This window comes from Talaromyces amestolkiae (assembly GCF_001896365.1).
Source record: "Talaromyces amestolkiae strain CIB chromosome Unknown scaffold4.1, whole genome shotgun sequence".
NCBI lineage: Eukaryota > Fungi > Ascomycota > Eurotiomycetes > Eurotiales > Trichocomaceae > Talaromyces > Talaromyces amestolkiae.
The window spans coordinates 1,664,018-1,685,303 of record NW_024468040.1 but is presented as its reverse complement, the minus strand read 5'-3'; the positions used below and the strand labels follow the sequence as shown (position 1 = coordinate 1,685,303).

Here is a 21,286-nt window from a genome sequence, read left to right as displayed (position 1 = left end):
TCGCCCGTAACAGTCCTACTCCGTGCTTGACCTTGGTCCGGCGGACGATACCACCATTCGTGCACTTGCCAAACCACCTCAGTACGGGGGCTTGCTTACTTCGACTTATCTGCCGCCATCCTGTCCAAAACAGGACAGAATTGTCGTTGTTCAATATTTCACCGAACATAACCCAAGAGTACCGGCGACGAAGACTATACCATCATGTCGCAAGCAGCAGCGACTCGGCCTGATTTTCAGGATGATCCGGATCACCACGGAAGCGATGACGGAGACAAGAAGAAGAGTAGAAGACCGGCAAGTGCGTATTGACCATGCATCAATCACAGCGGTGGAAGAGATAATACCATGGAGGAGGAAAGGACGCACCTTAGGAGTTCATAACTGACAATTGAACCCCAGATACTGCGTTTCGCCAACAGCGTCTCAGAGCATGGCAGTAGGCTCACTTTGAACCTCAATCGCCACGAACAAGAAGAAAGCTAATAATTAGCATAGACCAATTCTCACGCCTAGATCCGTTCTTCCGATTTTCTTTGTGATTGGAATCATCTTTGCGCCTCTTGGGGGTGTGTTACTATGGGCTAGTGGGCAGGTACGAAAGCTCCCATTAAGCGTTTCGGGCAGTTGCTAAACGGTATGTCGATAGGTCCAAGAAATCATTATCGACTATACGGACTGTGACACGCTTGCGCCTATCTCTAGTACAGCAGCTCTTCCATCGGGCAGAGTCACTACTTCATTCAAATCTTCGGCGCAGACTTCTGTTACCACCTGGCAGCGCAATGAGACGGACGAGGCGACAAAGACGACCGGTTGCTCGCTATTCTTCGATATTCCAGAATCCCTCGGACCTCCCGTGTTCTTATATTACAGATTGACGAATTTCTACCAAAATCACAGAAAGTACGTGCAGTCGCTCGATACAGATCAACTGCAGGGTAAAGTCGTCGAGAATGCCACTATTTCAGGCAGCACTTGCGACCCATTGACTACAGATGCGGCAACTGGCAAAGCATACTATCCTTGTGGCTTGATCGCAAACTCTATTTTCAACGATACCATTTCGAGCCCAGTGCTGGTCAACGAGGAAACCTACAATATGACAGACAAGGGCATAGCCTGGTCTAGTGATAAGCAAATCATCAAGACAACTGATTACAAATATTGGCAGGTTGTACCGCCTCCAAACTGGCGAGTGAAGTACCCTGAATACACTGCCGAGAACTTCCCTGACCTTGGCAATGACGAGGCATTCATGGTCTGGATGAGAACTGCAGGTCTTCCAACTTTCAGCAAGCTGGCTCGTAGGAATGATACAACTGCAATGCCGGCCGGTCAATACAGGTTGGATATTCAAAGCAGTAAGTATATGACAATTTCCGGTTTCAGCAATGTGTACTCATCTGGTCATTTTAGGTTTCAATGTAACAGAATATGGTGGCACCAAATCGATCATGATATCCACTAGAACCGTGATGGGTGGAAAGAACTCATTCATGGGAATTGCATATGTTGTGGTCGGAGGTGTCTGTGTACTCATTGGCGTCTTATTCACGGCTACCAATCTAATCAAACCAAGGTACAAAATCCTACGTGCTGTTTCACGCTTAATATCTACTAAATAACCATTGACAGGAAACTTGGCGATCATACTTACCTCACGTGGAATGAACCTTCGACGGGTGCTGCCACTGGACATGATCAGCGTTGATCTGGCTCAAAATACCACATTTTCCTAATCCTTCGACCTTTCAATTACTTTTCTGGCTTCTATTTACGCACTCGATGACAACTTACTGGTGATTTCTTTTTCGGCCATTCTACGGGTGTACGTGCATAGCTTTATCTCCCTTTACTACACGGAAAATTGATCCATCTATTTTCCCCTCTCACTTTGTTTATTCGAGCAGCTGGTATTTCTTGTACTTTTTTTGTATTTATATTTTATTGGCTTKTGATATTAGTACTGTGTGGGKTTCTATTACGTGCGCGACTTAGAGGCTTTTCTATAAATACATACTGCAAGTATAGTCCGGAACAAAATGGGCTACATTGACATTCTTCGCGACCAGCCATACATTCCAACTGCATCATCATCGTTCCTACCGTGCGGGATTGTGCAGATGAGTCTCCTATTCCTCGGACATGACTCGCGTAAACATTCTTTTCCTTTCCTTTTAGGGTTGTCCGGGGGTTCTTGTGTCTCCTGGACGTGTTTTTTGTCAAGCCATTCACCACAATTACCGTCACCCACTACTATACACTCCTGTATATGTACATATAAGTATATATACTTGAATATATACATCATCGTGGATTATTGATGTGTCAATAGCTCAACGCTTTGTGCAATATGCATCGGATTCTACGCCACACGCTCATTATCGCGATAGTTTCCACCACAGTCTTTACCGGCTCAGTCTCAGCCTCTGCTCAGCGCACAAGAGAGAACGAAGTTGACAGGATCCAAAACTCAAACTCGGAGGATGTTCAGCAGCGCCAATGGCTCCCTCAACGCGGAGTGTGCGGCACAGAAGAACCAAGCTCACAGCTGAAAGATGCTCATAAGCGTTTGTCCCTGACGGAATATCGACATGCAGAAGACGGAAGTGTTGATGGCAATGCTAGTCGGGCTACTGCCGAGTCATTGCCGCGGATCTATGTCGATACGTGGTTCCACGTTGTTAGCACAAGTGAACAGGTTGACTTGGTGACGAATTCTATGATTGCTTCTCAGGTTTATTGGGCTATCTACGCGAGATTGCAGACTTCATGCTGACCAGGGGGACTAGTTCATGTATCTCCAACAAGCATACCAAAATACGAGTATACATTATAACCTCGTGGGTGTAGATCGCAGTATCAACGACATCTGGGCGCGAAACGGGGATTCGGCGGCTATGAAACGGACTCTGCGCAAAGGCTCATATAGTACACTGAATATCTATTTCCAGACGAATCTTGAGGTGTCAGATCCTGCAGGGGCCAGTTCCCGACTTGGTGCCCCCTTCGAACATCACCATCAGCATCAAGGCCACAATCTTCACGAGAGAGATGTAAAATCATCCTCGTCACCAAATCTGCTCGGCTTCTGCACCCTTCCAAACCCCGATATCACCAGCACCAGCTCTTTCGATGAATACTTCAACGATGGCTGCAATATTCTTGCCTCTACGATGACCGGTGGTTCAATTGAGCATTACAACCGCGGTGGCACCACAGTTCACGAAGTAGGTCACTGGCACGGGTTGCTACACACATTCCAAGACCAGACTTGCGCTCCGGGTGCAAATGGGGATTTCATTTCCGATACGCCGCAACAATCAACGCCAACGGAGGGATGTCCTGCCTCAAAAGACTCATGTCCAAACTTACCGGGATTGGATCCTATTTCAAATTTTATGGACTATTCTTCGGATGACTGTTATCAGAATTTTACGAAGGAGCAGGCTATGAGGATGAGGAGTATGTGGTCGACGATGAGGGAAGGAAAGTAGTCATTTACTACATAATTCCATGTGACTGTCTCATATGGGGTGGATACGGTGTCCAGCATGACGGTAATCACTTCGTGTTATTGTCATAAGTTATATAGTGTTACTTATACTTGGTGTAGCTAGCAAGCTGAAATATGGCACAGAGATTCTCATTGTAATCGGATCCTTGACCGACCCTAGAGTTTTAAAGTACGAGGGACGGAATTGAATAACGCCACTTGCCATACAAGCTAACCAACTATAAGACATATTTTGAAGAAGAAATGAAACAAATGGCAAGTCTCAGCACTCCAAAATGTGACTAGCGCTTACGCTTCTTACTGCGCTCCTCGTCAAGTCCGCTCTCCCTATCTTTCTTCTTTGCCTGTTTCTCCAACTCATCCCAATCCTCGCCACTCTCTTCATCAGCACTGAGGTCCTCATCACTGGCCTCAGCACTAGCATCGTCGTCAAAGTCACTGTCGTCCTCTGAGCTTTCCTCTGTCGCATTCAGTTCAGATTCAGAAAGTTCAAAGGCAGACTCTTCCTCTGACTCTGAATCCTCAGAGTCGGATTCAGCAGCCAAGAATGACCAACCTCCCTCGGCGAAAAAGCCGTAGGGGTCAGCAGCAACCGTCTTCATAATGGTGCTCCAGTTCAAGTTGAGAGGTCCTTCAGTGAATGGAATGTCTACTGAGTCGAGCCAATCCTTGACTCCTTCCAGTGATTCAACCGGAATAGTGTTGATATGAATGGGTGGCCGGTTGAAGTCCTTTAGGACAAAGACAAGATCAAAGTTTTTCAAACCGAACTAGATGTCCTTCGATTAGTACAAATCCTGGACCGACAAAAACATAATGACTCACCTGTACACGCTCTAAATGAGCGACTTCGATTTCGTTCAAGGTAACCACCAGGAAGGGTGGCTCAGTCAATTGGACGATAGCATCCGTACTCGGTTGAATTAGAACATTAGATCTATTCGGCACACCACTGAATCCAATTTCTCGGAATGGAATATCCACGTCAACACCTTCATCTTTCCCGGCATCTGAAATCTTCTCGGCAAAAGCTTTGAACTCTCTATCCAAGGCTGCTCGGCGGCGTCTCTCTTCCTGTTCTGCCTCGAACTCCTCTTCATCACCATAACGATGCTTGCGGCGACGATTGCCTGTCTCATCGAATTGCATTTCGGTGGCCTCTCGGATGAACTGGACGTCCTTTGTCTTTCTTTTACCGATCAGGATCGGGGTCTTGAGATGCACATGGATGATCACAATCAGTTCATGCGCACATGGCTGGAAGAACAAGTGTTTGACATTGCTGAATAGAACATCGACATGTTCGTTTCGGAGTGGTGACTGGTATCGTAGACCGTTTTGATGAATTTCCACCTCACCAGGAACTCGCTTTCCGTCCAAGGGTGGGCGAAGGTAGACATCGGGTAGCTTCACAGGTCGTCGGTCTTTTCAGTTGGTTAGCATGTCGCAATATCCCGAATAGTTCGAGGAAACAGGTATACATACTGCGAATCTCCACGAGCTTGTCTTGTTCCACCACGTCTTCCATCTCCTTGCGCTCTTGCTCTCTACGCAACGCATTCTTTCGAAGCTCAGTAATGTCCTGAGCAATACGGGCAAATCTATCATTGTCCTTTGATCGGAGAGTCAAGTTTCGAACGAAATTGGCAGAGGGGTCTTCAAATGGCTGGTCATCTTTTCGTCCAACACCTTGACCAGGAGAGAGGAAGTTGATTCGCAGATACGCGTATTCACCTTCGTCGCTCTTGCTGGCGTTCTTGATGGTGTTAATATGGAATGGCACAGGCCGGCCCATAATTGGCACAATAACCGTAGATGCTTTGTGGTCAACGTGTACGGTTAAATCCTTCACACTGGGGGGTAGCTGGTTGTCACGTTTATAAGACTCGAATCGCTTGAATTTCTTTTGAGCTTCGCCGTTACCATCGCCAGTAGTGCCAGCGAATCTTTCCATACCCTCCTTTATTTTCTTGGAAGCGAGTTCTTTCTGATGCTCTCGACGACGTGCTTCAGCACCTTCATTAATTTGAGACGGTCTCTCGGCACGCAGCTTGGTTTTTGTGATGTTCTTGCTGGCGATAGCGCTAGATCGAACGTCGGCCTTCTCTTTTGTGGCTTTCTGAGGCTCTTCCTCATCACCGAAGTAAAAGGATACCGAGTCCATATCAATACCTGCATCTTTAGTAAAAACATGGGCGCTTGTCTCACTGACACGCACAGTATCAGTTATGACCATAGAATAAACAGACTTCTTTTTGTCCTTTGAGTCGGTGTCCCGAACGTCTGTCAAGCCGATAGAGATATAAAGAGTCATGCCACTCTTCAAAGTTCTGCTGTTCTTTCCGTTGAGAATCATATTGGAATCTTTGAGTTCAATTCCAATGCCAGCACCAACATTCTTGACAAAGTGATTCTCTAAATCAGGTCGTTTAGCACGGACCATACCAATGGCCTTGTTGTACAAATCCTTGGCTGCCACGCCATCCCGAATGTCTTTGATAACTGCATCGTAGACGTTCAAGAGGAATCCGTAATTCGTCTCCTGAGCTTTTGTTGGGTCCACTAGGTATGTACGTGCGATGATGGCGCTGTATGTCTTGTATCGAATGCCAAAGCCTGCGATAATGATGCCCGCATGAAGCTCATCTGAGTTTGCGGTCGCAGTCAAACGCAAATCATAATTGCCTCCACTTTGAACTACTGGTCCATAGGCCCAGTCAATTTGTTGAGGATCAAATCCTGGCGGAAGTTTTGCCAACTTATTGAAGAATTTGGAGTCGTCAATCTTGGCATCGATTCTTGCGGCCAAAGACTTGTGGGTTATCTTTTTGCCCTCGTCCAAAAGCTGCGACATGTCGTCGACGAAATATTCGGACATAAGACCGCTGCAGGCGCGGGCTGCGTTGCGCATCGACACCTGATTAGAACTGATTAGAGCTGATTATAACTTTGTAGACGATTGAATGTGTGAAAATACCAATTCTTCCTGTCCCTTGATTGAGAAAGCTGCTGCAGAAAGAGCAGGAGATATATCAACTTCCTCCGCATCTTTCAAATCGTCTGCAAAAGCACGTTTCCATTCATCGGCGAAAGGGCCTTGGGCGCTGTCTTTAGGCAGAGTTCCGACTTTCTTCTATTTGAGGATGATAAGATCAGCATTGAACCCCAAAGGATGGATGTTGCATGTAACGCTTCTTACTCCGGCAGCCTTGATGACTTCTATGCATTTCGAAAAGGCCTTTGCCTTATCTGCAGGGTCCTTTGATGTGACTAAAATTTCGACAGGGACCTTGCCCCCCTTGAGAGGCTCCAAATGTTTCGCTGGCCCAAGTCAGTTACCGATAGGTCAGCAGGTTATTGTGAAAGGCCTTTCGTACCCTTTTTCGCAGTGGTCACGACATACATCGTGTCCAAAGTCAACACAAAAAGAGTGGCAGGGAACTCATAACCGAGAAGCCAAAACTAATCAGAATAATTATCAGCCGCGTGTCAGGATGGGGACAGAAATTTTGCGAGACTTACGTGCATCGCATTAGCTTTCTGAAAAGCATTTGCCTCATCTGTTTTCCCCATCAAAATGACGATAGATCCCACTCCGCCGAATACTCCAGCTCCCGATCGTTTATCTGCCTTCCATGCATTGTAAAAAGTCGACAAGCGATCGAAGAAGAGCGTCTTGTCTATGACGATATCCTCCGCCATGTTGAGCGAAAGCCACGAAACGAGAGAGTGAATTAATAGGTAGACGACCGATGTCTCGAAGAAACTGTCAAAATACGGCGATCAATTTGATGAAAGACGACAGGATGTCCTGCAGATTCGAAGGACGAAGTGAGGTAGCAAGAGCGAGGATATCTGGAAAGTCGACTTATTGAAGTTGGAAAGTTGAGCGAGTGAAGACGCGAGGCGCGTTCAATCATACTTAATCTGGTTTAGCGTCACGGAGAACGGGCCAGCAAACAAACACAGCAAACATCGATTCACTTTTGTTTTCTCGAGGATGATAGTACCTCGTTCTGCTCGTGTCAACTGACTGTTTTACAAGACGCTCTCCTGGAAGATCACCTTGTGCTCGCTTTACTCATCATGGCAGTTTGACCTCGGATAACGCACTTTCTTACTAAATAGATTGGAAATTCGCCCGTGTACATTATGCAGAGATTATACAAAGCGCCCGATTTCCCCCTCATACAAGCTCGGCTGGATCGTAATTAAGACATGGCTTCCTCAGTCAACTCAAGAGTTGCTGAAATGCCAGAGCCAGATAGCGACAGCTTCCGACAGAATCCTCGCTCTCATGCAGCCACTGGAGCCTCTGCAGCAGGCACTCGCGCCCTCAGTGCACAGCTCATAGCCTTTTACTTTCGAGCGCCAGTCAAAGCGTTTTTTCGAACTCGTGTTGAGTAAGATTGCAAGCAAGATGAGTGTTTGTACAGTAGTCATTAACTGATATCAATAGTTATATGGTATTAAACTTTGCATTATCTCCTTTCGTGCCAACCGTGGGCTCACAATTCTTCACTTCTTCAGGCCTTTCCCCGGGCGATAAATCCTCGAATACAGGAAAATAAATGGTCGTTTCATACAACTACACCCGGCTTGATCGCCCACGCTGTGCGCGTTCACGGCTGGAGATTTTTGCCAAATCAAGTACTTCCACCTCTACTTGCCAACACCACGTAAAGTTGCCCGGCTTTTCCTTTCGTGTTCTGGAAAACTAATTGGACATGTCAGTGTCGGTGCTATCCTATACACGTCCTATCTACAAGCCTTAGGTGCCCTCCATGCCCCGGCGAAGGAAGGCAAAGGACGAATTTATCCGCCAGCACCTCCTACCAGTACCTTCGCAGCAGGTTTCTCAGCAGGAGCGATACAGTCATTGATTGCGGCCCCTCTTGATGCTCTACAAGTTCGACTACGTACAAGCGGCGTACTTGAAGGACAATATCAAAACATGTGGGAATATGGATGGAAGAAATTAAGGGAAATAGGCGTCCGTGGAATATTTGCAGGATGGTCGCTCTCCCTTATGCGCGACTCTTTCGGGTATGCTGTCTTTTTCACCTCCTTTGAATATGTGAAATCGCAGGCATATTACTCCTACATCATCTGGTATTACGGAAGTCTGCAACGAAAAGACCCTTCGAAGATTGCAGCTCTCCAAGAATACAAGAAAACAACTATCAAACCACACTACGCTCTTGAACCTTGTTTCCTGCTAGGCGCAGGGATTGCTGCGTCTCTTTCGCAACAGGTCATTTCGTATCCTCTTGGAATTATCCAAAATTTACATTATGGGCGTTTGGAATACCTGGATCATCAAGCTTCACTGCGTCACTCGCGGCCGCAGATGTTGAAACATTACTATCACGCCTACCAAGAGACTTTCAAGCGATGCCAGAAGAGAGCCAGCAGAAGCGGAGGTTGGATGCGATGGCTATACAGAGGCTTCTTACGAAGCAGCATCCGTCAGGTGCCTAGTACTAGTGCCGGTCTTGTGATTTTTGAGCTTATGCGGAGGAAATATGCCAGTGCGGCTGACACGGTGCTTATAGAGAAGGATGGCTTTGATATCCTTTTGACTAACTAAGGTCAGAACCAACGAGTTTGGGAAACCGAAACCATAAATTGAGCAGCAGCATCATCTGCACATATTCGTTCTATAATAGACGGGTCGTTTGGCCTGGTGATACCTCCAACGGCTCTGTGATTTTTCGACAATCTCTAACATGTATATAGCCAAATTATAGATATAGACTTTATGAATTAGAACTCTCATAACCATCACGAAAGCCATCCTTCTAATGCGGTAATAATGCAGCCATTCGGGACATGCAAAGTCTTTCCACAAAGAGCCATGCGCAGATGTGTGATGTCACACTGGGTGTGTCTCAGTGATCGGATAGAAGACTAGAAGTACTCTATAGTACCGCGGAGGCACAGATAGTATGGAGAAGTACTTCGCAGGAACTAGTAATGTACGATGATCAAGTGGCTCATCGCGCTTTCCCCGAACCGGGCAACACTAGTCCTAATTAAGCAATCTAGCACGGCACGCTGTTCCCGATCTGGAAAAATCCGGGGCCGATCCGTGAACGTGACTTTGGTGTGTCTCTGTTCGTCCTGGAACATTTGGAGAGAGCTGTCAGCCTGCTACAGCCTCATTCTCGGGTCTCTCTCTTTCTTACTCTATCTAGTTGTACTGAACTGCCTGTCATGACACATGGTTCCGCATTTTGGCTGCCTTGACCGACTATATCGTCCCCGCTTAATCGACAACTGTACCCGCCTGGCGCAGGCTGTGTCCTATCAGAGCCCTTTTCGTTCCTATCCACTCTACCGCGCCCATTCTCCATCTCCCCCAATCCGCGTTCACTCGGGACAACTCATAGTATTTATTGGGATTAGCTAGTGGATCAACTGGATATTGTGGCATTTCTCTTGATCCGCACTCAAGCCCGTACGTACATACACACCTCGACACAGCAAAACTGGTCACCTGCTCCTTGCATCTTTTGGTATCACAAGTGCCTGAAACGGTGAAACTACGCTCTTTACAACCTACTAACCCTGCACCAGCGGCATAGCATTCCTCATCGGAAAAAGAACCGTGGATTTGACTCCTGCTCCACCACTCAATCCCCTGTGACGACACTTCCTGCTTTCCGAGTCGTCAAACTCTCCCGAAGTCCCCTCGTGGCTTTATCTGGGTACACTACGTACCTAGCTTCTTCCACTTTGTCTTTCTTTCCTTCCCCTCTTTTTCTCTTCTAGAAAGGGCTGATATCAACTCAGCCCGCTGCTAAACCGCCATCATTTCTTCGCCAAAGGAAAAGGGGTCCACTACTCCGGCTATACCTCTTCAACCTCTCCATTCACATTCTAGAGACTCCGCCGAGCATTCAAATTCGGGATTGGGATTAGATTCAGAAAAGCCCAGATACGGCGGCAGTAACCGACGAGCATCTATTTCTTCCAATTCACAAGCGTCCGACTTCTCAATCTGGAGTGACACGGGCGACTTAGCAGAGCAACTCGCCAGCGAAGAGGATCCTCTTCGGATCAGGCTCCGGAAGTCTGAAGACGACAGGGGACAGGAGCCCCGGTCGCGTACGAGGAGAGTCCATTACGGCGATGAGACGTTATTGAAAGGCGATTTAGATAAGGAAGCTATCGACATACCAAACATTACCCTTCGGCGTGTGTCCCGAGCACATTGCATACTAGCAGCCATCATGTCGCCAAACGACATGTCAACAGCCCGTACCAAAGGGTTGGTGGGMAAGCCACTATTGTACGTTGAACCAATTGGAGTCTTTGGAGTTGGGTTTCACTGACATTGTCCTATCTAGGTATTTCACAAGTGTGTTTGTATCACTCGGTGTGTTTCTGTTTGGTTACGACCAAGGTGTGATGTCTGGTATCATAACGTAAGTGACCGAAGCTCGTTTCGTTGAGAAGTTGTAATTAACTCTTTTGAAAGCGGTTCGCATTTTAGAGATTATTTCAATTCACCGTCGAAAGCGGAGATCGGTACGGTCGTTGCGATTCTCGAAATTGGCGCTCTTATTGCATCGTTACTAGTCGGCAAGATTGGAGATATAATCGGACGCAGGCGAACAATCTTATATGGATCTCTGATTTTCCTCGTTGGGGGAGCCTTACAGACATTCGCTAATAGTCTTTCTATGATGATGCTGGGTCGAATTATTGCTGGACTGGGAGTTGGTGCTCTCTCCACTATCGTTCCCGTGTTTCAATCTGAAATTAGTACGTCGTTTCTCTATATTCGTTCTGATGCTTTTGCTGATTAGGGACAGGTCCTCCGCACAATCGCGGAAAACTCGCTTGTATTGAGTTTACAGGCAATATACTTGGATATGCTGCAAGTGTATGGGTTGACTACTTTTGCAGTTATATCGATAGCAACTATTCATGGCGTCTTCCATTGCTGCTCCAGTGCGTTATGGGTGGTCTACTTGCAACTGGCAGTCTTCTCATTCCCGAATCTCCTAGGTAACTGCTGTCGCCTTGTACTGCTTACTTGAAACCAACTCTAACTTCCTTCCTTTAGGTGGCTATTAGATAATGATCATGATGAAGAAGGTCTAATTGTTATCGCCAATCTATATGGTGGGGGAGACATTCACAATGAGCTAGCGCGGCAAGAATATCGAGACATAAAATTCAACGTTCTTACCCAACGACAGGAAGGAGAAAGATCTTATGTGGACATGTTTCGACGATACTATAAACGTGTTCTCATCGCCATGTCTGCCCAGGCTATGGCTCAGTTGAACGGCATTAATGTTATCTCGTATTATGCTCCGCTCGTTTTCGAGTCTGCTGGATGGCCTGGTCGATCGGCAATTCTTATGACTGGTATCAATGCCCTCACCTACCTAGCATCTACTATTCCTCCGTGGTATCTTGTTGATGGCTGGGGCCGACGTCCGATTCTGTTATCCGGAGCAGTGGCTATGATGGTCTCGCTGAGTCTGATGTCCTATTTTCTTCTGATCGATGTGCCAGCCACAGCGAACCTCACCGTCATCTGCGTTATGGTCTACAACGCTGCTTTCGGAGCATCGTGGGGACCGATTCCATGGCTCTACCCTCCCGAAATTCTACCCCTGAGCATTCGTGCTAAAGGGGCTAGTTTAAGTACGGCAGCGAACTGGGCATTTAACTTCTTGGTTGGAGAGGTTACTCCTGTTCTGCAAGACCTGATCAAATGGCGCTTATATCTCATCCATGCTTTCTTCTGTGCTTGTAGTTTTGTTCTGGGTATGTGTTCTACTAATTTTTGGAAATAGTCATATGGAGAAGTACTAACAGCTATCAGTTTATTTCTTGTATCCCGAAACAAGTGGCGTTCGGTTGGAGGATATGAATGCATTATTCGGCGACGCCACTACCGCGATGCCCACGCCTGTTACACAAGGAGAACGTGATTCCTTGATTGGAATCAATTCGCCTGTTCCTTCGCTTGATCTTCAACGCCAGCATGGACACTTCACTGCCGACAACGCCATTCCAGGTCTCAACATCGACCCTCCTGCCATTGGCCAAAACAATAACGGCAAGCCCAGCAGCGTCGATCAAGGCGGCGAGTCCCAAGGACTCGGTGGCTGGATATCGAACATGCTTAGCCGCAACAGAGATCCAGCAAAGAGGAGTCAATATCGCCGTGTCGACCAGGATGAAGAGAGCTAAGATTCAAGCTTTCGCTTCAATAAGTTTCTTCACCGATCATAGAGAGACATTTGCTGCTTGGCAAGCTTAAAACTTCATCTATTTTTTTTTAGTTCCTTCCCACTTTGCGCTTACTTGCTTCCATGTATTTCCTCTTCCTTGCATTTTTTCCACCGTACATCTCGGTCTATATTAATGATGATCTACATATCGATAGACTCACAGTTCACGCAAGTACCCTCCCATCCACCTTCCTATTGTTGAGCGTGACCAGCATCTTGTGTGACAGTCGAGGCATGTTCACTTTCATCTAACTACATACTTATCGTCTGCTGCGTGAAGTTGGATATCCCTCATGTTGTATATATATATGTGTGTTTGTGTGTGAGTGTAGTTTCAGCTGTATACCCAATAGAAGATTGCTATGATTGATGTTTGTTTCTAGTGTTTTAGGGTAACTATGATTCGTTTATGGGAGTACGTAAGCCGATAAGGGTCCGCCGCTTAAAATAGCTCCCGCCGAACGGAGCTAAGGATTTTGGGAAGTGGACAACTTGCGATGATCTCGACTCTTCCTTCCTTTCTCCTCCTGCTTCACTTCTTCTCTCTCCGAGTTAATTCTTCTTCTTGAGTTGATTGATTCGATTCTTCCTTCGTTTACTTCTTTTCTTTCCTTATTTATTCGATCTTATCCTTTCTCAACCACCTCGCGATCTGTTACTCGGTTGCGATATTGTTTTGACCACCTCTCCTGTTTCGTTCTTTCCCTGGCGACGTAACACAAAGCGACGTTTTATATACCTCCCTTCGACCTCCGGTCCTTTTTCTACTTTTTATAGTGATGATTCTTGCGCCCGATACCTTCAATCAGATTTAATTCCGACAGTCCCGCCTTGCAAGCTAAACCCGCACGATCAAAACAAAGGTCGTTAGTAACGATAATTCCTTAGCTTCTCAGTTGAGAAGCACCGCCAGCGATGGCTTCCAATTCGGCATTTGCGTCCGGAAGGGATCAAAAATCAGATATCCGACGTAGAAACGTGGGAGAAGCCACGAAAAGTGACAATGTTCCAACTATTGCCATTTCGGACACTAAGGGAGTTGCCAAGGTGTGTACTGATGCTTGAGCCAACCTTCAGTTTAAACTAACGGTTTTGTGGCAGAAAAACACGTTCCTTGATGTTTTTGATGAGTGGGAATTTGTTATCGCTCCTATTATATTCACGGCTCTTTCGTTCTTCACCCGTATGTATCGTATTGGATTATCCGATATCGTGACGTGGGATGAGGCTCAGTATGTCTACCATCCGTCAATTGCAAACGTTACGCGCCATGCTGACCACTCTCTACCACAGCTTCGGAAAGTTCGGTTCTCATTATCTCAAGCGTGAATTCTACTTCGATGTCCACCCACCCCTCGGCAAAATTCTCGTTGGTCTCTCAGGTTATTTGGCCGGGTACAACGGTTCGTTCGAATTCAAATCAGGAGAACACTACCCCGAAGATGTCAACTATACCTTTATGCGAGTATTCAATGCCTTCTTTGGGGCCGTCTGCGTCCCTCTCGCCTACTACACAGCTCGTGAATTAAATTTCCGTCGACCAACTGTCTGGCTGGTCACCCTGATGGTTCTATTCGAGAACTCATACGCGACTATTTCCAGATTCATTCTTCTCGATTCAATGCTTCTTTGCTTCACCTTCACGACTGTCCTCTGCTGGGCCCGATTCCATCGTCTACGAAACCAGAGCTTCTCTGTCGAATGGTTTGCATGGCTTTTCCTCACAGGTGTTAGTATCGGCTGTGTCTGCAGTATCAAGCTTGTTGGTCTTTTCTGCACCGCCCTCGTCGGTCTTCATACTGCTGAAGATCTATGGAACAAATTTGGCGACGTCAAGATGCCTGTGGTAAGTGCCTTGGTTGATTAGCTATAAGGTAGTCAAGCTAACCTTCTCTGAAGACCACGCTAGCACGCCATGTTATTGCGCGTGTGGTTTGCTTGATCATTGTGCCACTCTTGGTCTATATGTTCTCCTTCTATCTCCATTTCTTGATTCTCGAGAACACTGGACCCGGAGATGCCCAAATGAGTTCTCTCTTCCAGGCCAACCTCAAAGGAACCGAGGTTGGCCGGGATAGCCCTCTTGAAGTGGCAATTGGCTCCAAGGTTACTTTGAAGAACATGGGATACGGTGGAGGACTTCTTCATTCTCACGTACAAACCTACCCAGAAGGATCAAGTCAACAGCAAGTGACCTGCTACCATCACAAGGATGCCAACAATGACTGGTTCATGTACCCGAATCGGTACCAGCAGGAATACGACCCGGAGTCGCCATTGAGATTCTTGGGCGACGGAGATGTCATCCGTTTAATTCACGCTCAAACAGGTCGTAACCTACACTCGCACAGCGTTGCGGCCCCTATCACCAAGTCTGACTGGGAAGTGTCCTGTTACGGTAATACCACTATTGGCGATGAAAAAGATCACTGGAAGATTGAAGTCGTCAGTGATGCTGCATCCAGAGACAAGAGCAAGATCCGCACCCTGACGACCGCTTTCCGACTCCGCCATGAAGCTCTCGGCTGTTATTTGAGAGCCGGAACTGTCAATCTTCCTCAGTGGGGTTTTAAACAGATCGAAACAACTTGTGTCAAGGAAAATAAGCCCCGCGATGTTTACACGCACTGGAATGTTGAAACCCATGTTAACGAGAGACGTAAGTTTTGGACATCAGACGATGGTGCAATGTTACTAACTTTATCGTGTTAGTGCCCCCCGGAGACCCGGGTTCTTACAAATCGCCCTTCTTCAAGGACTTTATTCACTTGAATGTTGCCATGATGACATCAAACAATGCCCTCGTCCCTGATCCCGATAAACAGGATGATTTGGCTTCCAAGTTCTGGCAATGGCCACTTTTGCATGTCGGCTTGAGAATGTGCTCTTGGGATGACAATATCGTCAAATATTTCCTCCTAGGAAATCCTCTCGTTTACTGGGGAAGTACCGCCAGTCTCTTGTGTTTTGGCCTAATCTTTGCTTGGTATCTCATCCGTTGGCAGCGTGGTTACGTGGATCTCAGCCCTAGTGAAATTGATCAATTCCACTACGCTGGTATCTACCCATTGATCGGCTGGGTCCTCCACTACCTCCCATTCGTCGTCATGGCTCSTGTCACCTATGTTCATCATTACTACCCTGCGCTTTACTTCGCTATCTTGACAGCTGGATTCTGCGTTGACTGGGTCACCCGAAAACTCAGCACTAAGGTGCAATGGGCTATCTATATACCTCTCTATGTTGCTATAATCGCTCTGTTCATCGTCTTCAAGGACATTGTCTTTGGTATGGAGGGACCAAACAGGCAATGGCAATACTTGAAGTGGCTCAGTACATGGCGTATCAGCGACTAAGTTGCTTGACATGAAGTTTGAAAAATTACTATAACTTCACGCTCACATGCCCACACTCACACACTCTCTCTTCCCCTCGTTCTCTCTCTCTGGATCTCTTCTCTTTGGTTGAGATGATTCTTCTCTTGTATTTTAGACAGCTTTATGCCTCGTTTGTTTCATGACTCGATATTTTGAAAGCTATTAGCTAATTGTGATTGGGCACATTATCTACTTGGGCTGAGTCTTCGTATATGTAGATAAAATGACGACTAATTCTTTGCTGTATTTGCATTTAAAATTAAGGTGCCATAGCCTATATATTGATTATGATTACAACCTAGATACAACACACCCGATATCAAGAAGCGATCCGACTCCTCCCATGTCCTAGGAGTCGGAAAAGGGTATCAAATAACACACATATGAATAAATATGAACGATCAAAGGATCAATAGACGATGGATATGTGCGATTAGCAACACCCACCACTCCAACCCTTCCCACCCCGATCCATAGCATCATTCAATCCCAACGTAATCGTCCTCGGCGGCATCGTACTCATCCCTCCATTCGACGCACCATACCCCTTCACGCCACTTCGGCGATCGTTCAAATCATATCTCCCCGCTTCGATATTTCGATATATCCTCTCCGCGACCTCGAGAAAGGCCCGTTCAACCCCCTCGCCTGATTTCGCGCTCGTCTCGATGTAGCGGATTACATTATTCTGCCGACACCATTCTTCCGCTTCTTCGCGGGTGACTCTTCTCTGATTTTTGTTTTGTCCCTCTTCTCCTCCTTGGCCGTCGGCGGAAATCTCGTCGCTGGCGAGATCGCACTTGTTGCCCACCAAGACCACGACGATGCCTTCCTCGGCTATTTGGCGGAGATCATGGAGCCAGCCCGTCACGGAAGCGAATGTGGACGGACGAGTGATGTCGAATACTAATAAGGCACCGGATGCGCCGCGGAAGTATGATCGAGTGACGGATTTATAGGTTTCCTGGCCTGCGGTGTCCCATAGGGACAATTTCATTTTCTTTTGTGTTGAGTCCTTCTTTTCTGGGGCACCATTGAGTGGGGATTGTGAATGCGATGGTGTGCTGGTGGCATTATCTCCATCAATGTCGAGACTCTTAGATGCTGGAGGACCGACTGGGACTACGCGCGAGCCGAATTCGACGCCGATGGTCACGTCGTGGGTTGGTGAGAATCGCCCTTCGCAAAGTCGTATAGACAACTATTTTAGAAACAAGTTAGCACACTAAGTCCTGGTGGACAGAACCTTGCGCAAGGCACATCCAGTGGTGACTTACGCTAGACTTGCCCGTCCCTGAATCACCGATGCAGACGAGCTTCGCGATGTAGTCCCATGGTAGTGACATTTGATAAAAAGCGTTGAGCCTTGTCGATTAAGATCTGTCAATGGAAAATTGTTCTGCCTGGTATTTTATCGTAGAGACTGCTTCTCACGCGGTCATGTTCTGTTCTGTGACCTTTTGTAGAGCGGCAAAGTGACGTCGACAGAAGATGGGCCGAAAGATTCCTCGGAAGCTTCTCCGATTGTCGATCTGGAGCGAGACAATTGCGGGTTATATATCTCAAGACGGTCACACGGTGTACGTATACGACGGGCTTCTTGGTTGGAATAGGCTGGAACAGGTGCTTTCGTTATAGATTCTCATGCACGAAGAAGGTAAATAATTCCAGGTAGCTCTACATGCAGATGCCGAACCCCTCACGTGACCCTATCTTGGATTTTCTATGCTCCACAGATGTTACTCAACATTTATGCCAGTCCTTTTATTCGAAGCCCTGTTTCTACTTGTATTGTCTTTGGTCGAAATATGCTGTTTATGGGGTGGTTGCTCTAAGCTTGCGGGCGGTGGTACATGGTGAGGTGATMAAGCCGATATATTTCGCTACTGAGACATTCCGAGAATATTTTGACTACACACCCATTATAGGTCAGCATAAAGCTTGTTCGGTGAAGGACCGCCCAGTAAATAGCATGTTGAAGAAACCAGTAATACACGTACAGATCAACAAGGTAGCATTCGCAGCGCAACAGAATTAGAGGGAGCGATGTTTGCGGGAAAGTGGCAGCGCCTAGCGTTATCTCTGAATTAGTTATCGGCCTCTCACATGACGCATGTCATCCTTCGTCTTCCTCACACCACCACGCTGACTGACTACCTACCACTTCTCGTAGATGCTTATCATCCTGTCTCTCCACTTCACAAGGTTCGACTCTAATTTTTTTTTTTGGCTCTCACTTTCGACAAATATCTGCTCTGCTAACACTTATCCTCCAGCAGTTGCAGGCCACACTACACCGCAGCGCTCTTATCTCCGAGCACACGACTCCCCATCTGAATAAATGGGACCATGTTCTCTGAATGTACGCCTTTGATTTCTAGCTGCTCAAGAGAAGTAAAGCTGATTTTTTTTTCCAGATGCGTCTCGTTTCCTAGCCCAGTCTCAATCACGAATCACCACACGACCCGAAGAGAACCGCCCGAATGAGCGTGATCGGAGGCCGAACTTCAACTTCTCCAGATACAACAATGCCTCTCGTTCCTACCTGAACCGAAATGGACATCCGTACCAGTCCGGCTCTTCACAGCTACCGCATCTCCCCTTTGCATCTCGAGCCTCCGCGCAACCCGCACCTCTTTTCTTCAGCGCCACGGATGAGTTTCTCGAAGACGACGAACACGAGCGTGAGCGCGAGATAGCAGACTACTATGCTTTGCAGAGATCACGCCGAAATTTCGGCAATATACCTTTAGAAGAATCTTCCGAGCTTGACGATGCTGATCACGAATCTCAGACGTTCCAAAGCCGAGGTGGAAAAGACGGACCGTATACGCAAAAGGGTATCAAGAGCTCATGGAGGGATGATAGGCTACTGCATTCTCAAAGACGAACGCGGAACGCCTCGCCACCAACATCAGACCTTAATGAACGTGATGAGGATAACGAGAGTCACGAAAGTCCGTTCGGAAAGGGGAAAATGGTGGATGTTGGACTTGACAATCCGATTAGTTCCACAGCCTCGTTTACTTCTGATGTCGCAGACGACGAAGATGCCCCAATCCAGAAATTCCGCAGACAGCCCGAAGCTCAGAGTGATTACATAGACGGCCCTAGTGCTTCATTAGTCCAAGATGGTGATAGGCAAGGTTTACTCTACAATCGTCCACCAAGTTCGGGGGCTTCTTCAATTCACAATACCATGGAACAACCGCCTGGCTCGGAACGTCCTGCTCACGATGCATTTTGGGGTCATCTTTTCCTGATATGTCTCATCGGATTATTCGCTACGGCATTCCTCGTGTGGTTGCATACAGCACCTCCATCGGATGGTAGATGGAAGTTCGTGGACACAATTTACACCACCATCCACAAGTCCTACTTCCTTCTTGGTATCTACACAATCGTCTCCATCCTCGTCTCCCTTCTATGGCTCGCACTCTTACGGTCCTACGTCCGATTCCTTGTTCACGGAATGATCATTGCTGTCCCGGCCATTCTGTACTCCTTCTCATTATATACATTCATCTCCAGTTTCCGTGGTTCTTGGCACGGTAAGACTTTCCAGGATCATGTTATGCGATGGGGCTCAATTATCCCCTTTATCTTGTCAACGCTCTGGGTATATTCCATTGTACGAAATCGGCACTCCACCGGGAAAGCGATCAGCATACTGGAGTTTGCATGTCGGGTTTTGGCCTCAAACCCAGCTCTTCTCGCCCTTGGTCTGGGTATTCTTGTCGTGACCGTTTCGTGGACTTGGTTGTGGATGATAATGTTTACGCGAATCTTCCTTGGTGGATCTATCCACTCAGACAACTCCTTTGTCATAAGCTTTAGTAGCTGGTGGCTAGGTGCTTATTTCATCTTAGTCTATCTATGGTCTCTTGGTGTTATCGCAGGTATCCAGCGAGCCGTGACAGCAGCCACAGTAAGCCAATGGTACTTCCACCGTTTGGCTCTTCCCGCGCCTACGTCCGCCCAGATCGTAAAGGCTGCGATGTCTCATGCCTCAACTACGCTCTTCGGCTCGATATCGCTGTTTTCCTTGATAGTCCTACTTCTCAAACTCCCTCTTCTGGTTTTGCATAGGCGCGTTGCTTCAATCATTGCCCTATTCGCTTATTCTCTAATTCCCTCGCCTATCGCAGCTTTGGTCAACCCTCTGACTCTAACATATGCTTCAATACACTCCCAACCACTGGCTCAATCGGCCCGCGGTTTCACCCAAATGGCAGTATTCTCCAGCTTCAGCACAACTGGTGGCCTGTATGCTCCGTCAACCATACCCCGCAGCGGTTCAAATGCCAATTCCTTGATATCCTACCGACTCTCAAAAATGATCCTTCACGCCTGCCGATTCGCAATGTCTCTTGCCCTCGGCTTTGGCGGCTGGGTCACAGCAGCCCGCAACCTCGACGTGACTGGCAGCAATAGCACTATCCGCGGCAGTTTGTACGCATACATCATCGGTCTGATTGCAGGTACAATCGGATGGGGCGTCTTAGGGTCAATGGAGAATGTGCTAGCATGCGTTGTGGACTCTGCATTGGTCTGCTGGGCAAGTGAAGTCGGTAACTCGGGACGCGAGGCTACATACTGTCGAGAGGCAGAGTGGCTGTTTAGAGACGATGTTTATGCTGCTGTTTCGGGTGACAACCGATGGAATAGGGGTTGAGTTCTTTTTCATTGCCGATTTTTCAACACGTTACCATTCACCCCCCTTTGCAAGCGGTTTCTCTTTCCCTCGACTCAGTCGACTTCCTTCTGCGACTTGGAGTTTGCTAGATAAAAGGATCATTTGTATGCATGTACGAAGACGGAGGGTTGGACAAGATCATATCAGATTCATTTACATTAGCCATGTCACACATCTCAATGAATTCAATTTATGAGAATTCTACACAACTTGACAGTCCTAACTACTTTCTATTGTTGCTCTATTATTCATTGAGTAGAAGAAGTCAAAATAATATATTTTATTAAGAACTAGCATCAACAAGAATCTCAAGAGCTTGCTAGCGCGAATCCAGACTCCAGATTACATTCATCACATTCTTAACGAAGAGAGAAGAGACTCGGAACCCGCCAAAATGGTATCATATAAAAAGGAAAGAAGTCATACAAGTATCAGA

The 21,286-nt window shown here is 47.1% G+C and overlaps 8 protein-coding genes across 8 annotated transcripts; 6 read left to right on the top strand and 2 right to left on the bottom strand.

Moving 5' to 3' along the window:
• Positions 1-204: 204 nt before the first annotated feature.
• Positions 205-1,714, top strand: BHQ10_003141 (uncharacterized protein; the record flags this gene model as incomplete). The annotated part of the gene is made up of 6 exons (XM_040875365.1): positions 205-301; positions 403-439; positions 499-595; positions 650-1,364; positions 1,420-1,582; positions 1,639-1,714. The coding sequence occupies 6 exons, from the start codon at positions 205-207 to the stop codon at positions 1,712-1,714; spliced, it is 1,185 nt and encodes a 394-aa protein (XP_040731645.1).
• A 642-nt stretch (positions 1,715-2,356) lies between these two features.
• Positions 2,357-3,500, top strand: BHQ10_003140 (uncharacterized protein; the record flags this gene model as incomplete). Its single annotated transcript, XM_040875364.1, has 2 exons — positions 2,357-2,740; positions 2,796-3,500. 2 exons carry the CDS (start codon positions 2,357-2,359, stop codon positions 3,498-3,500), a joined length of 1,089 nt encoding a protein of 362 aa, XP_040731644.1.
• A 301-nt stretch (positions 3,501-3,801) lies between these two features.
• BHQ10_003139 (uncharacterized protein) lies at positions 3,802-7,222 on the bottom strand (the record flags this gene model as incomplete). The annotated part of the gene is made up of 7 exons (XM_040875362.1): positions 3,802-4,290; positions 4,346-4,944; positions 5,006-6,437; positions 6,498-6,653; positions 6,720-6,841; positions 6,898-6,982; positions 7,043-7,222. 7 exons carry the CDS (start codon positions 7,220-7,222, stop codon positions 3,802-3,804), a joined length of 3,063 nt encoding a protein of 1,020 aa, XP_040731643.1.
• A 549-nt stretch (positions 7,223-7,771) lies between these two features.
• BHQ10_003138 (uncharacterized protein) lies at positions 7,772-9,110 on the top strand (the record flags this gene model as incomplete). The annotated part of the gene is made up of 2 exons (XM_040875361.1): positions 7,772-7,923; positions 8,255-9,110. The coding sequence occupies 2 exons, from the start codon at positions 7,772-7,774 to the stop codon at positions 9,108-9,110; spliced, it is 1,008 nt and encodes a 335-aa protein (XP_040731642.1).
• Positions 9,111-10,755: 1,645 nt separating this feature from the next.
• Positions 10,756-12,736, top strand: BHQ10_003137 (uncharacterized protein; the record flags this gene model as incomplete). The annotated part of the gene is made up of 6 exons (XM_040875360.1): positions 10,756-10,814; positions 10,873-10,950; positions 11,004-11,290; positions 11,341-11,536; positions 11,595-12,307; positions 12,366-12,736. The coding sequence occupies 6 exons, from the start codon at positions 10,756-10,758 to the stop codon at positions 12,734-12,736; spliced, it is 1,704 nt and encodes a 567-aa protein (XP_040731641.1).
• Positions 12,737-13,692: 956 nt separating this feature from the next.
• On the top strand, positions 13,693-16,133 carry BHQ10_003136 (uncharacterized protein; the record flags this gene model as incomplete). The annotated part of the gene is made up of 5 exons (XM_040875359.1): positions 13,693-13,824; positions 13,879-14,009; positions 14,071-14,623; positions 14,677-15,436; positions 15,490-16,133. The coding sequence occupies 5 exons, from the start codon at positions 13,693-13,695 to the stop codon at positions 16,131-16,133; spliced, it is 2,220 nt and encodes a 739-aa protein (XP_040731640.1).
• Positions 16,134-16,587: 454 nt separating this feature from the next.
• Positions 16,588-17,500, bottom strand: BHQ10_003135 (uncharacterized protein; the record flags this gene model as incomplete). Its single annotated transcript, XM_040875358.1, has 2 exons — positions 16,588-17,355; positions 17,432-17,500. 2 exons carry the CDS (start codon positions 17,498-17,500, stop codon positions 16,588-16,590), a joined length of 837 nt encoding a protein of 278 aa, XP_040731639.1.
• A 1,003-nt stretch (positions 17,501-18,503) lies between these two features.
• Positions 18,504-20,829, top strand: BHQ10_003134 (uncharacterized protein; the record flags this gene model as incomplete). Its single annotated transcript, XM_040875357.1, has 2 exons — positions 18,504-18,516; positions 18,572-20,829. The coding sequence occupies 2 exons, from the start codon at positions 18,504-18,506 to the stop codon at positions 20,827-20,829; spliced, it is 2,271 nt and encodes a 756-aa protein (XP_040731638.1).
• Between the last annotated feature and the right edge of the window lie 457 nt (positions 20,830-21,286).